At 37.9% G+C, this 13109-nt stretch overlaps 2 protein-coding genes across 2 annotated transcripts in view; both read left to right on the top strand.

Annotated features, from left to right (window-relative positions):
- Positions 1-944: 944 nt before the first annotated feature.
- On the top strand, positions 945-2120 carry LOC6564037 (endoplasmic reticulum resident protein 44). Its single transcript, XM_001990284.1, has one exon. The coding sequence runs from the start codon at positions 945-947 to the stop codon at positions 2118-2120; it is 1176 nt and encodes a 391-aa protein (XP_001990320.1).
- An 8698-nt stretch (positions 2121-10818) lies between these two features.
- Positions 10819-13109, top strand: part of LOC6564039 (zinc finger protein rotund) — a 41521-nt gene continuing 39230 nt past the window's right edge. Inside the window, exons 1-2 of the mRNA XM_001990286.3 lie at positions 10819-10940; positions 11793-12401. Coding sequence (XP_001990322.2) covers positions 11922-12401 — 480 coding nt within the window. The 5' untranslated portion in view covers positions 10819-10940; positions 11793-11921. The remainder of the gene's footprint in view (positions 10941-11792; positions 12402-13109) is intronic.

Genomic DNA, 13109 nt, shown 5'->3' with positions numbered 1-13109 from the left:
TTTGTGAGTATGCAGCAAAGGAAATATAACATAGTTTTTACATTACAATATTATTATAGCTTTAACTCTTCATTTAATTTAGACTTTACAGGCATCAGCAACACATTTTTTTTGTTCTGCATTCCAGCAAGCCCTGAATGAATGAATGAATAAATAAGTGACATGGAACATTGAGACTGGAATGCTTTTAATTAGCATCTATTCCTGAAGAGTTTATGCTCCTTTTTTTCATTTTGATTTCAAATCAGAACTATTTCTCTTTCACCATCTCTCTCTCTCTCTGTCTCTCTCGCTCTCTCTCTCTCTCTCTCTGTTCATAGGCACAATCTTTAAGTTGTGGTAATGCCTATTGAAGAAAGGCTTTACAAAATTATGTCATTAACATTGCAGATTGTGCCTGGACTGGTTCTGATTCTGCTTCTGGTCTTGGCTTCGGCTTAGGCTCTATCTAAACTGAAGCTGAGACTGGAGAGTCATTCAAAGATGCCAGCCGGTTGTACAATCCTCAATAATGACATATTTTAATTGCAATTCGAAATTGTTATTGGAATTGTATTGGCATTTTATGCTTGTAAATAGCTTGCGATAATTATTTCATTAGATGCGCTTCTTGTAGTGCGATTTCTCAATACATCGATAATGGTAGTTGTTATTGTCTTTTATATTTGTGTGTGAAGTACAAAATAAGATGTTTCAATTTAATATTCGGAATAAATCTCAATTTTAAATTCAACAAGCTCAAATCTAGCAACTAAAATAGACAGAGTTTTGTTTGAGTATTCTCAAACTGTTTAACGAAAATGCGAAAATTTCCAGAAAATGTTAGATACGCTTGCGCAGCAAATTTATTTACAGCCGAAACGAATGAATTTTAAACAAATGTTTCAGCATTATTTCAAGTTTCGGGAACTTATCAGATATTACAGAGTTATAAACCAGTAAAGATGGACTTAAAACTGAGCTGCTGTTTGGGTTTACTTCTCGCCTTGCTTCAACTCTTCGCGGACACAGCTGGGGACTCAATTCAAGTGGACGAAAACAATGTGCACAACATAGCTCACTCCAATGAACTGGTTCTGTTGCTCTTCTATACGCAGCAATGCCAATTTAGTGCGAACCTGTTGCCAATCTTCGATGATGCCGCTGATGAGTTCCGATCTCTATTTGGTGACTCTGGCAAAGTGATGCTGGGCAAGGTCGACTGCCACAAGAAAATGGAAATGGCTCGTCATTACAAAATATACAAATATCCGACGATAAAGGTCGTGCGGCACGGGTATGTCGGAAGGCAAGAGTATCGAGGACAACGCTCGTTGAAGGCCATTAAGCAGTTCGTCTTCAAGGAACTGCTGGATCCCATCGAAAAGTTTGACTCTTTGAACGAGCTTAAGGGATTGGCCAACTCAAAATTGATTGTGACTGGTTATTTTGAGCACAAGCATCACACCGAATACGAGATCTATCGTAAGGCAGCGAGCAACCTTAAGGACTATTGTCAGTTCTATGTTAAGTTCAGTAAATCGCATGTGCCAAATAGTATAACATTCAGAGGGGATTTGGTTAATACATCCCATATGGAGTTTTTGGGCAATTTGTCAAACTACACCAACGTACTCCGTTGGTGCCAGCAGAACTGCTACCCGGCGGTGCGTGAACTGACATTCGAGAATGCCGAGGCGATCACGGAGGAGGGCAAACCCCTTGTAATACTCTTTCACAAAAAAGAGGATATCGCAGCACCGAAGGCATTCGCCAAAGTCGTCAACGAAGAGCTACAAGCTGAGCTGGATAATCTCATTTTTGTGACTGGGGATAGCGAAACTTTTACACATCCGATCCGTCATGTGCATCTGACGGAAGCGGATCTGCCTTTCATAGCCATCGACTGTTTCGCAAGCATATTTCTGTTTCCCAACTACAAACATCTCCACATTCCAGGCAAGTTCAAGCAGTTCCTTGCCGCATTCTACAGAGGCGAGCTGCACAAGGTTTCACCATTGGATAGCGAAGAGTTTACTGATCAAAGCGAGCACCAACTGAATATAGTTGAATTTCAATCGAAGTTCAAGGAACTAATGCCATCGAAGCTTCGTTATACGTTCGCCAGAAATGAATTGTAATACAAAACTGAGCAGACCAAATCAATTATCAAAAGTCAATAAGAATGCATTTTAAGAAATAAATAATTAACTCGAAATAAATAAGTGCTTATTTTAATGTTCTAATTCTGCACCCTTATTTTAAATTTGTGGTCACTGCACACTCAGAAAAAATCTCAACTTGAATGAAGAAAAAAATTGTATAAGAATAAATTTTGAAATTTTTTAGAAAATTCTTTCTCAAGTCGTAAATTTTTAAAAACTTTCTAAAATTTTTGAAATTATGAAGTCTTAAAATACTAATGTTTAATAATAAAATAATTAACAAGAAGGCAAATGTAAGAATTTTGTTGTGTACACATATAAAATTACCCTCGAAATATGACTATTGTTTTTGAACCCTGGAATTATGGAAGAAAAAAACGGATTTTTATTTTTAAAAAATATACTTTCTGAATATAAAGCTGAGCTACCCTTTACGCCAAAAGTATGGTGATTTTCTAAAAACCAGCGTCATTTTGCGCAGAATGCAGACACTCAGAAGAGGTGCAAATAAGTATGTATGTGAGGAGTAAAACCCTAAACATTGTGGGATGTTATCGCCTAGTTCGGGATTCCCTGCCTGCTTATGGGCGGCAGCGAACAAATCGATCAGCGGCCAATATGGACATGTAGAGCCATTAAAAAGCAACACAATAGGAAGCACGTGTCTACCAAACAGATCTAGATTGCATTCCCGATGGTTCCAGGAACCAGATCAAGCCACAAGGCAGTAAAACAATTCAAAATATTTAAAAATGAATAGCCTGGAAATGCTAATGAACTCATAAGTCAATCAAACACAGAAGATATGGAAGTGGAAGTCGAACTAAAACTGGAACTGGAACTGATTCGAACAGCTTGTGGGAACAGCGCCAGAGAATAAAATACTTTTACTCATAAATTGTCATAATTAATAATAATAAATTTATGGACTTCGAGGTTAGACTGCCTTACAGGGCACGGCCATGCTGTGGCATCCACCAAGTTGCATCCAGTAGGAGTTCTAATGAGCATCAAGAGCGCGTGCCAAAACACAAGTGCCAAATGAGGCACCTTTTGTGTGTGTGTCCAGCTCGCTGCAATTACCGGAGTTTTCCATAGTCGGCTGTCGCCTCGTTTTGGTGTTGGCAGCTGCCCCACCAAATAGGTGTTGTGCCACCACAGAAGCAGCAGCAGCAACACCAACACCACGAACCATGCCCACCATAAATAACTGTCAATAAACGTCAACGTTTTTGGGGTGCATTAACATAGAAGAAGCAGCTAAGCCGATTCCGTTGACAGCTGCTGACGGATGCCCCAAGAAAGAGCACCAGCTGATGTATCTTTGTATCTGTATCTTTAACTGCACAGTAAAATAAATGTTAGTTTTAATTATCTGCCTTTGACAGTTAAGATTTGTGCAAAAATATACAAAACTGTTAAAAGAAACAAGTATTTGTTTCTGTCCGATGTAAATATTATCGTAAATAAAAATTCGTATGTTGCATTTGGAAAAGGTTTTTGGAACTCAAATTGTTTACAGTGTGTACAATTTCGCTGTATTTGTATCTTGTATCTGTGACTGGTCATCCATCGCTGTCAGACCTGTCGTGGCGCAATTGATTTAATCGCCTTTTAATCGCCTACGCCTCACCTGCATTGCTCCGATGCCCAATTACCTGTCTGGACTTGGTGGCTTCAGTGATTCCATCGACTCCATCGTTAGTTACAATTGTGCCTTGGCTAATCATTAGTTTCTGGCGCGGAAGTCACGTGCGGAAGTTTTACTTCATCTTCAAGTACCTTCAAGACTTTCCAAGCCGTTTTTCTTTTTTTGTATTTTATATTTTGGTAGCGTAACATGCAAGTTTTGTATTAAAGCTAATTTGGCTTCCGTTTAACATTTACACACTTTGATTTTCCGCTTGACATTAACCCAAATATTATTTTAATGAAATTTTGTACTTTTTATTAAAGTCAGATTCTGAAATCTAATTACACTAACTAGGTTAAGCTGTTCATATATTAGCGCATGTAATTTATCTTAGTTACATTAATCTTACATTCGAATCTTAGGAATGAATGTTTTTCCCTAAATTGAACTGAAATTAAGTTTCAATTGACATATATAAGCCAATTGCAATAAATATCAAATTTGTAATGCATATATAAAAATGTACTTTTTTTTAAACTATTTCCTTGTAACTTAAGTTTTGTACAACCTGACTCAATATTATAAATCGCTGGAGGTTATCTCCAAATGAAAAGAACACCACAATTTTAAAATAATATTGGTTAGTACTCATTAATAATTATTGTATTGCCAAATCGTAATTTTGCATAATACGATAAATAAATAAAATAATGCTCATTTTACATATTTTTTTCCTTACATAATAATAAAATCGATCAGCTTTCATCTCAACTAAAATAAAAATGGCCAGTATAAAAAACTGAAAGCTTACGAACTGTTATCTTCTGCCTTTAAAGCTTGAACCAATTAACAGTAAGATCTGCAACATAACCTCTTTAAAATCTCGAACAAGGCTAGCTGCAGCTTAAAGCTCGATCAGAGATGGAAGCACAAAAAACATCCAATTAACAGTTACTGAGCAACAAAAAGAAAAGGACGAAGAGAGAGGGACACAGAGACAAATAAGAGTCGCAAATACAATTGCAGTTGTAATTGCAATAGCAAAATATGTGATATTTCAATTAAAAGCTAACGGCACAAGTCATTAAATGACACACACAACATGTACACAACTCTGTAGTATGTCTCTGTTTGTTTGTTGTGCTCAACATATTCAAAGTTGTGAGAGATTCGCGACGGACAATCAAATTGCGCAGATTCCAATTGCAAGTAAAAAAAAAAACACAAACAAAACGTTTTTGTTTAATTAAATTAACAAAATACGCGACCGATAACGCAACGCACAAAAACTCGAAATATTTTGCAGGCCAAAAACTGCAAAAAACACACCAATAACAACACGTGTTCTGAATTGTCAACTAAGAGTAACTCGGAGAGAGCGTTCAATGCGCGACGCGCTCTTAAGCTCGTTGTGCTCTCTCGCTTACACTGGTTATGGGCAAGCCGAGGTGCGCCGTCGCTCTCTTTCACACAGCTCCAATGACGTTGCTTTTTCAAGTCCATTTGTCTTGCTGCTCGCTCGCACACCCAGTGGCAGCCAGTGTGTGGCGTTGCCATCTCGCTTGCGGACTGGTTTCAACCCGTTTCCACCAATCGCAAGCAAAAAGCGGCTCGAACCTGTCTGCTCGCCATATGCGCGCATAAAAAAAAGGCGGAGCACAAAAGCTCCCCCCGCCGCTCCTCCCTTTACAATTTCTCATTTATATGTATCTGTATGTATTTGTGTGTATGTAGGTGCGTCAGCCCTACGCCAGCATAAAGCTGCCTGCGCCATTTGCCGCACTGCCAGCTGCCAGCCAGGCTGTCTGTCAACCAATTTGGCGTCCATGACCAACCATGACGACTCCAGCTCCGACTCCGACTCCGACTCCAACTTCGACTCCAACTCCAGCTTACAAGCCGCATTTTGATATTTCGTTCGCATAGTGAATGGCGCCCACAGCACAACAGCTTGTTCCTGCTTCGGTTCCTGTTTCTGCTCTGCTCCTGTTTCTGAGCAGCGCTCCCGTTTGGCTCTAGCCAATTTTAAAATCTTCAGTTGCTTCGAATGCATCTCATTTCATCTTGTGGTTTCTACTCAGAATTATACGCATAAATATATTAAATTGATCAGTTTTATATTGTTTCAGTGAGTTTTTTCGAATCGAGTGAAATCCGAATATGGTTGCAATTTTTTTTTTAAAGAAGCCGAAAGATTCATTTGAAATGGTTTATTTTCTATTAATTTAAAAATGTTTTTCGCTGGATCCAAGTCAAAATAATCGAAATCTTTCGAGGACTACAGAAAGAAAGTAACGCAAAATAGTTAATATTTTTTTATGCAATATATTCTCTTCGTATTAGGAATGGGTTAGCTGATTTAAAATACACCTCACAACATAAATAATGTTGATTTAGACAAAAAAAAAAATGTTAAACAATTTTTTTTTAATAAATACTTTTAGTTGGCGAATGTTAATAAAAATATATAAAAATAAAATAAAATAAATTATAAAATAAATGCATAATCTGTTGAAAATGTTAATTGCTCTCCAAAATATAAAAAAAATATATATATCCGGCGAAAGATCTGTATGTTGTGTGCTTAATTAAATGTTTAAAGAGCCGTTTCTGTAATATTATTTAAAATTTATATATATATATATATATATATATATATATATATATATATATATATATGTTTAAAATACCTTTTGGGACAGATGAAACTTCTGAACATATTTTGGAAGATTGCCGGCAATCAAAAGACTAAGACTCATTCAGTTGGTGGTCAACACCATCAAAGTTAAGGAAACAATTAACTATATTTCATTTATTCGTCCACCAGTAATAATGAAATAAAATACCTCAAATCCGACGAAAGGTTAATTTTAAAGGTGCTTGACAATCCAATTATATGTATTTTTTTTTATTAAATTAAGAAATATTCACAGTTAAACAGGCACAAATATTTTAAGCAATAGTCTGACAAGAATCTTACAAATTTAATAATTTCAATTACAAATTGCAATGATATCCATTCCTATATTAAACAAATTAAGCAACTATTATAAACTGGCAAAGAGTTTTATTTATTATTTATTTATGAGAAGAAACCGCATAATTATTAGAAAACCCATACATAAACCGAAGTGCTATTAAAATAGAGTTGATAATAATTTTCCCCATTTAGTTTCCCAATTTAATTTCCCTCGAGCTGCTAAAAATTGCATTGATGACAATGCAAACAAGTCAAATGACAGCCGCACTTGGCGATAAGATCAATTTGTGTTGCACGAAAACAAATGGAAATTTGACACGAAAATGGAAAATGAAATGGACTGAAATGAAGAGCAATTAAATAATAAAAAAAAATAAACTATACTTATTGCAGTCTTTGCTGATTGTATGAAATAATCAAATTAACTGATAAGCTGATAAGGAAATGGGAGGGTCAGTTATTCAATTTAGTACTGTTTTTGGTTGCAGTTTTATGCTGAATGCCGTCGGACTGCTTGGCAATAATCGAGTAACTAAATAAAGCAATTTCCAAGTAATGCAAAAATGGCAAGTATTACAACATTGCCAACGATTCTCCTTCGCATTCCCGTAAACAGACAGTGAGGGCAGAGGGAGGCAGAGAGGCAGGCATGAGCTGAACTGGAGTGCAGCGTAATCCCAAAGGTGGCAACGTTGCAGTTGCATTGATTAACTAACTAACCAGCCGTTGCATAATGCCATGCACCTCGACTCTTTTCGCATTTTTTTCGCATTATTTTATTTTATTTTGCTTTTTTCTCATTGTTTTTTTGTTATTTTTAATTTTATTCAGTCACTTTTTCCCCACGGAATTGTTGCAGTTGTCGAAAATCTTCTTCAATTCCGTCCCAACAGCAACAAGAACCACAAGCAGCCATTAGCAGCAAAAAGAGAGACAGAGAGAAAGAGAGAGAGAGAGAGAGAGAGGGAAAGAGCGAGAAAAAATGCTGAACGGCTTCAGCCGTTGCAAAAAATGCCAATCCAAAGGCGAGCAGTCAACAACAACGACAACAACAACAGCAGCGGAAAGCAGCAACGTCAAGTGCTCCAATAAAAATTCTGCCGCCTTTGTCACGCTGCACTGCTCGCACCACCGCCGCCGCCGACCAGCTGAATGTGTTGTCTCGCTCGCACTTTTTTTTTAAGAGCGCGCCTCTGTGCTTTTTGCGTGGCCTGCTCTTGAGCTTTCGTTTGAGTGTTTTTATGTGCACTTGAAATGAATACATGCGATTATTGCCGTAATTCAACCAAAAAAAATGAGCGTTTTTATACATTTTATGTATTTGATTTTGGTTTTTGCTAACGGGGCTCTTGTAGTGTGTGATGGTTTTTTGTTGCAAAAATTATAATTTGAATATTACATGTATTAAAAACTCATTATTGTTGCCCGATCCGCATAAGTTGGTCAATGGGCTAATGTGCGTCCAACTCGGCGGATGTCTTTTCACGTTTTTTGTAAATACCATTTTATATATATTTTTTGTGTCTCTTTTTTTGGCCTTTATGTTTTACGCCCACTATTAATGAAGGCTAGCCATGAAATGGATAAGTTTCACTTGAAGGTAATGGAGATTAAGTTCAGTTTTTATTATTTTTCTCATTTTTAATGCGCTTTACTTAAACAGAATTCGAAAACTTTCTTTTTTACATTTGGAATTAGGCGGAATTGAAGGAAGCTAGAGGAAAGTGAATGCGGAAACTTTGTGTTCCTCACATCCTTCTCTCCAGAGCGCGCGAAAGGACGACGCCCGTCGCATCCCAGACAATGGCGCAGCCCACCACAAAGAAGACGATCGAACGGAATATGGTGAATCCGTATCTGATGTTAGCCATAGTCTGATCGACATCCTCCGGCTCCTTGTTGCCCTTGTCCTTCGGCTTGGGCTTTTTCTCCTTTTCCTTTGGCGGTGGTTGTTCTTTGGGTGGCGGCCCTTCTTCGTCTGGTCGCGGCCCTTCTTCATCTGGCGGCGGTGGCTCTTGCTCGGCTGGTGGGGCATCTCTCTCCTGTGGCGGAGAAGCTTCCTGTTCTGGCGCTGGAGCTTCCTGTTCTGGCGCTGGAGCTTCCTGCTCTGGCGCTGGAGCTTCCTGCTCTGGCACTGGAGCTTCCTGCTCTGGCACTGGAGCTACCTCCTCTGGCAGAGGAGCCTCCGTCTCTAGCGGGGCATCACCTTCATTGTTGTCGCCCATGATCAGAATCCAAGGTTGCAACAAATACTTTACAAACAATTTTCAGTAGGAATTAGCCGAAAAGAAATCATGACACAATCAAACAGTAAAAATTTTCCATTTAAATTGAATTTAACAAGTTCGCCTACTTTCAGTTCAATCAAATTTATAAACCATAAACATAACAAATTCTCTCAAGTTTTAGTAAATCGCTCCAAAATTAAAATCGATCTTTTCTATTTTTTTACAAATAATTTCTTAATATGAGGAAAATTTAGAAATGCTTGCCCTAAATCGACACTTCTTAAAATATGGCGATTTTTAAATTTTATTTTTAGAAATATTTCTTATTAACAAGAAAAGCATTTCTAATAAGTAGAAATGCAAATTTGTAAGATTCAGAAATAATTATTGAAATTTATTGGTTAGACTTTTTGGCTGTCGTCTACCTTAGAGGCAGAATAACTAACAAATTTTAGATTTTTCATATAAAATTTGAATTTATATTAATAAATAATATTAATGTTTAATAAAACATACAAGTAGCACGGAAAGTAATAAAAAAAATTATTTTTCAAACAACAACAACAAATTAGACATAAGAATATGAAATATATATATTTTTTTTTAATTTTTGTGAAAATTCAACCTGAAAGTTAGAAATGCAAACATTCGTTTTTCGAAAATGTATATTTTAGAAATTTACTTTCTGAATAATAGGGTGACTAACCATAGAAGGGTGATTTTTTGGTCAGTGTAGCATTACTTATATCATATCCAAAATTTCTGAAAGCTCTTCATTACAAGCGATCAATCGCTAAGCTTTCAATTCTAGCTGTAAAAAGCCCACGCATAAAACAGAATAGCAGCGACAACAACAACAACATGCTCACTCATGCTCAAAAAAAGAGAACACGGCAAATGCACTCAAGCTAAGCGTAAGCCTAAAAATCAAATCAAAGCTGCTCAAGAGTGCGACGACGTAGCTTAAAACCAAAAGCAACACGAAAAACCACAAACAATTTTTTTCCCTACAACAGCAGCGGCGTGAGAGTGTCTGCCAAAGACAGAGAGAGTGAAAGAGAGAGAAAGAAAGAGAAGGAGAGCGCATGCTATGGCTTTTTGTTGGTTTCTTTGCTGGTTATTTGCTTTGTTGCGCGCGCCAAAAAGGAGTAAAAAGCTGCGCATGCGTCGTCGCTGCTCCCCCCACTCCCTCCTCATAAAAAACGCACCGTCAGAGCGAGAGCACAGCAGCCGTCGGAGCCGAGAGAGCAAAACGAGCTATTCGTGTGTGTGAGTGTGTGTGTGTGCTCGTGGGGCTCGTCGCTGCCGTCGTCGCAGTGGCTGCGATTTGGCGGCGAAGGCATTTCAAAGTTTTTTTCGTCGTCGCACTCAGCATTCGAGTTCGGAATTCTTGCGAGCTGGCAGCAAATTTTTTTTGCCTGCGCCCGCCTGTTAGCTACATAGTAGCTGCTCCACGCCGAGCGCCAAATTGAGCTGACTTGGCCACAGACTACTAATCAGTAGCCACAGTACTAGTATCCAGCATACAGCATACAGCGTACAGCATATATTATTCCGTATCCCGTATCCAGTCTGGAGAGCTCGCGCGCGAAGTTAGCCTTTTTTTGCGCGCTACGCCAAGAATTTTGTTGCAGTCGTCAAGTGCAACGCATTTTCGTCATACCTCAGTTGCAGCTGCTTTCCTGCATTCACAATTAACAAGCGCGCTAAAAGTGCACCACCAACAACAACAACAGCAGCCACAGCAAATGAGCCACAAACCAGTGCAACAAATTGTTAAACACAACAACAACAGCATCAGCAACAACTAAAGAATCCCAGCCAAAAAAAAAAATATATAATTTAAATGTATACGGAGAGAGTTATGTGAATTAATGAATGAATCGCAGGTGAAGTGAATGCATATTGTGACGCCATTTTGATTCTCGACCCATAAACGGAAAAGTGCTCGTCAGGTCTGCTAATTAAAAAAAAAAAAAAAAAAAAAAAAAACAGCATCAATTTGTATGTGTGAGTGTCAAGTAAATAAAATAATTAACTAATTATAATAAATACAAAAATAAAGTATATTGGTTCGAAATTGAGAGAAAACCGTATGCAAAAGTAAATAGAGCAAAGAGTGTGGAAATTTATTATTGCACAATAGAATTGATCTAAACTAAATCATTTTCAAGATAAAACAGTGTAAGCAGTGTATTTGTATTCCAGTATTTCAAATTCATAAGTGATAGATAGCGATATATGATTGAGATCATCAATATCAATATCTAAATTAATATATTTAATTTAAAAAAAAGCTAGACTAGATTTTCATTCATGTATTTTTGGATATTTAAGTCCCCCTAAGCAAAGAAGGAAAATGCTCGAAATAATGGTTTAAATTAGATATATATAATTGAAAGGTTAATGCTTAAATAAATGATACTACTTGTGATAACTGTACGTGAATATATTAAATACTTTTGACCATTAAATATATACTAACCGTGAAGTGAAAAGTTTATTTTGAAAACATCATTGAAGAATCTTTAAATATATGTAGGAAAAGTAGATCACTCCAAAGTTGAGTTGTACTAAGGAATAAAACAGATAAGAGATCTAAGAATATCATAAAATCGTTTTATTTTAGCAGTTCTATATGGAAACTCTATTAAACCCTCTCTTTTTATATCTCTGTTATTTACATCTAGCTGAAGAAACTAGTTCAAATACAGTATTTCTGATGCGGTCTTTAGCAATAATAGAATATATTTTCCAACCAGTAAACCAATTTTAGTATTTAACTCAAATATTCCAAATATATATAGCAAAAAGGATTACAAAAGCAAAATGCCAACACAATAAGAGTGACGAAAATTAAACGGAAAGTCAATAGTGTGATTTCAAATACTAAAAGAGTGTAGAGTGTTGGTTAATGTGCGAGTTGATCAGCATAAATGATTATGCATGGTAGCTGGTACAAAGGAGCACAGCTGGCGCATCATCATCCACACACCGAGTACCACAATCAGTTCCGATCGTATCCCTCGTTCGTTGTGACGCCCTATCACGAGGGACATGCGGCCACGCCCTGTACGCCCACGCCCTGTACACCCTGTACGCCGTGCAGCAGCAGCAGCAGCAGCCACGGACTTCAGCATGCCCAAAACGCAGCCGAGGCGTCGCCAATAATTGTTGAGGGCACATTTGCTGCGGCCGCCGCTGCTGCAGCCGCTGCAGCTGCCGCCGTCGGTTGCATAAATCCAGCAAGTGGAACCGGAACCGGAACTGGAACACGCTCCGGAACGGGAACACTGCTGAGTCCAGCGATTAAAATTGAGCAGGTTTTTGGGGAGGCAACTGCTACATCCACGCTAAACGCCGTTGTCGACGACTATGCCCTGAATCTGGACTGTCCTGTGGAGCATCAGTTTCGGGTAAGTTGTAACTTGTAGTAGTACAGTAGCACTACTTGCCACCTTGCCACACTAGCCACACATGCAACGCTTGCCACCTCGAAAGGGGCGTGTTCCAAATCAATTTTCATAAAATCATCCAATAACACTTAAAAGACACAAAAACAAAACAAGAATAAAAAATCAAAGGGGAGACCACAAAAACAAAAGAAAAACTTGGAAGAAAAAGTGCAAAAAATGACAGCGAGTAAAAAACATGATAACAAACACGCCCCCAAATTGAGACACACATACTTACACACCCTCACAGTAAGAGAGAGAGAGAGAGAGAGAGAGAGAGAGAGAGAGACAGAGAGAGGGAGACAACAACTGCATGCTCTTTATTCCCAATAAAGAGCACAGCGAAGTTTTGAGTTTGTTTTTTGCCGCTCTTGAGCATAAAGCTTGCACTTTGTTTTATGGTCCACTCGCAAGGATATTTTTTTGCTGTTGCGCTGGTTCGTGCACAGGATATGCCATAATTATGCAGCGAAAGTGTTGCTCCATTAAAGCTTTTCACAAAAAGCTTTCAATTGAAATTTACTACTTGAATTGTGCTCAGCACGCTAAGAAAGTATAATCAAAACGGATGCAACAGGTCCTAATCCGTTGAGAGCTTAATATTGGACACGAAATATCCTTTATCCTGCCATAAAGGCAAACAACAACTTGTGGAGCCGATTCAGTTAT

Source organism: Drosophila grimshawi, unplaced genomic scaffold (genome assembly GCF_018153295.1).
Source record: "Drosophila grimshawi isolate 15287-2541.00 unplaced genomic scaffold, ASM1815329v1 contig_311, whole genome shotgun sequence".
NCBI classification, from domain to species: domain Eukaryota; kingdom Metazoa; phylum Arthropoda; class Insecta; order Diptera; family Drosophilidae; genus Drosophila; species Drosophila grimshawi.
This window is presented reverse-complemented; position numbering and strand designations above follow the sequence as displayed.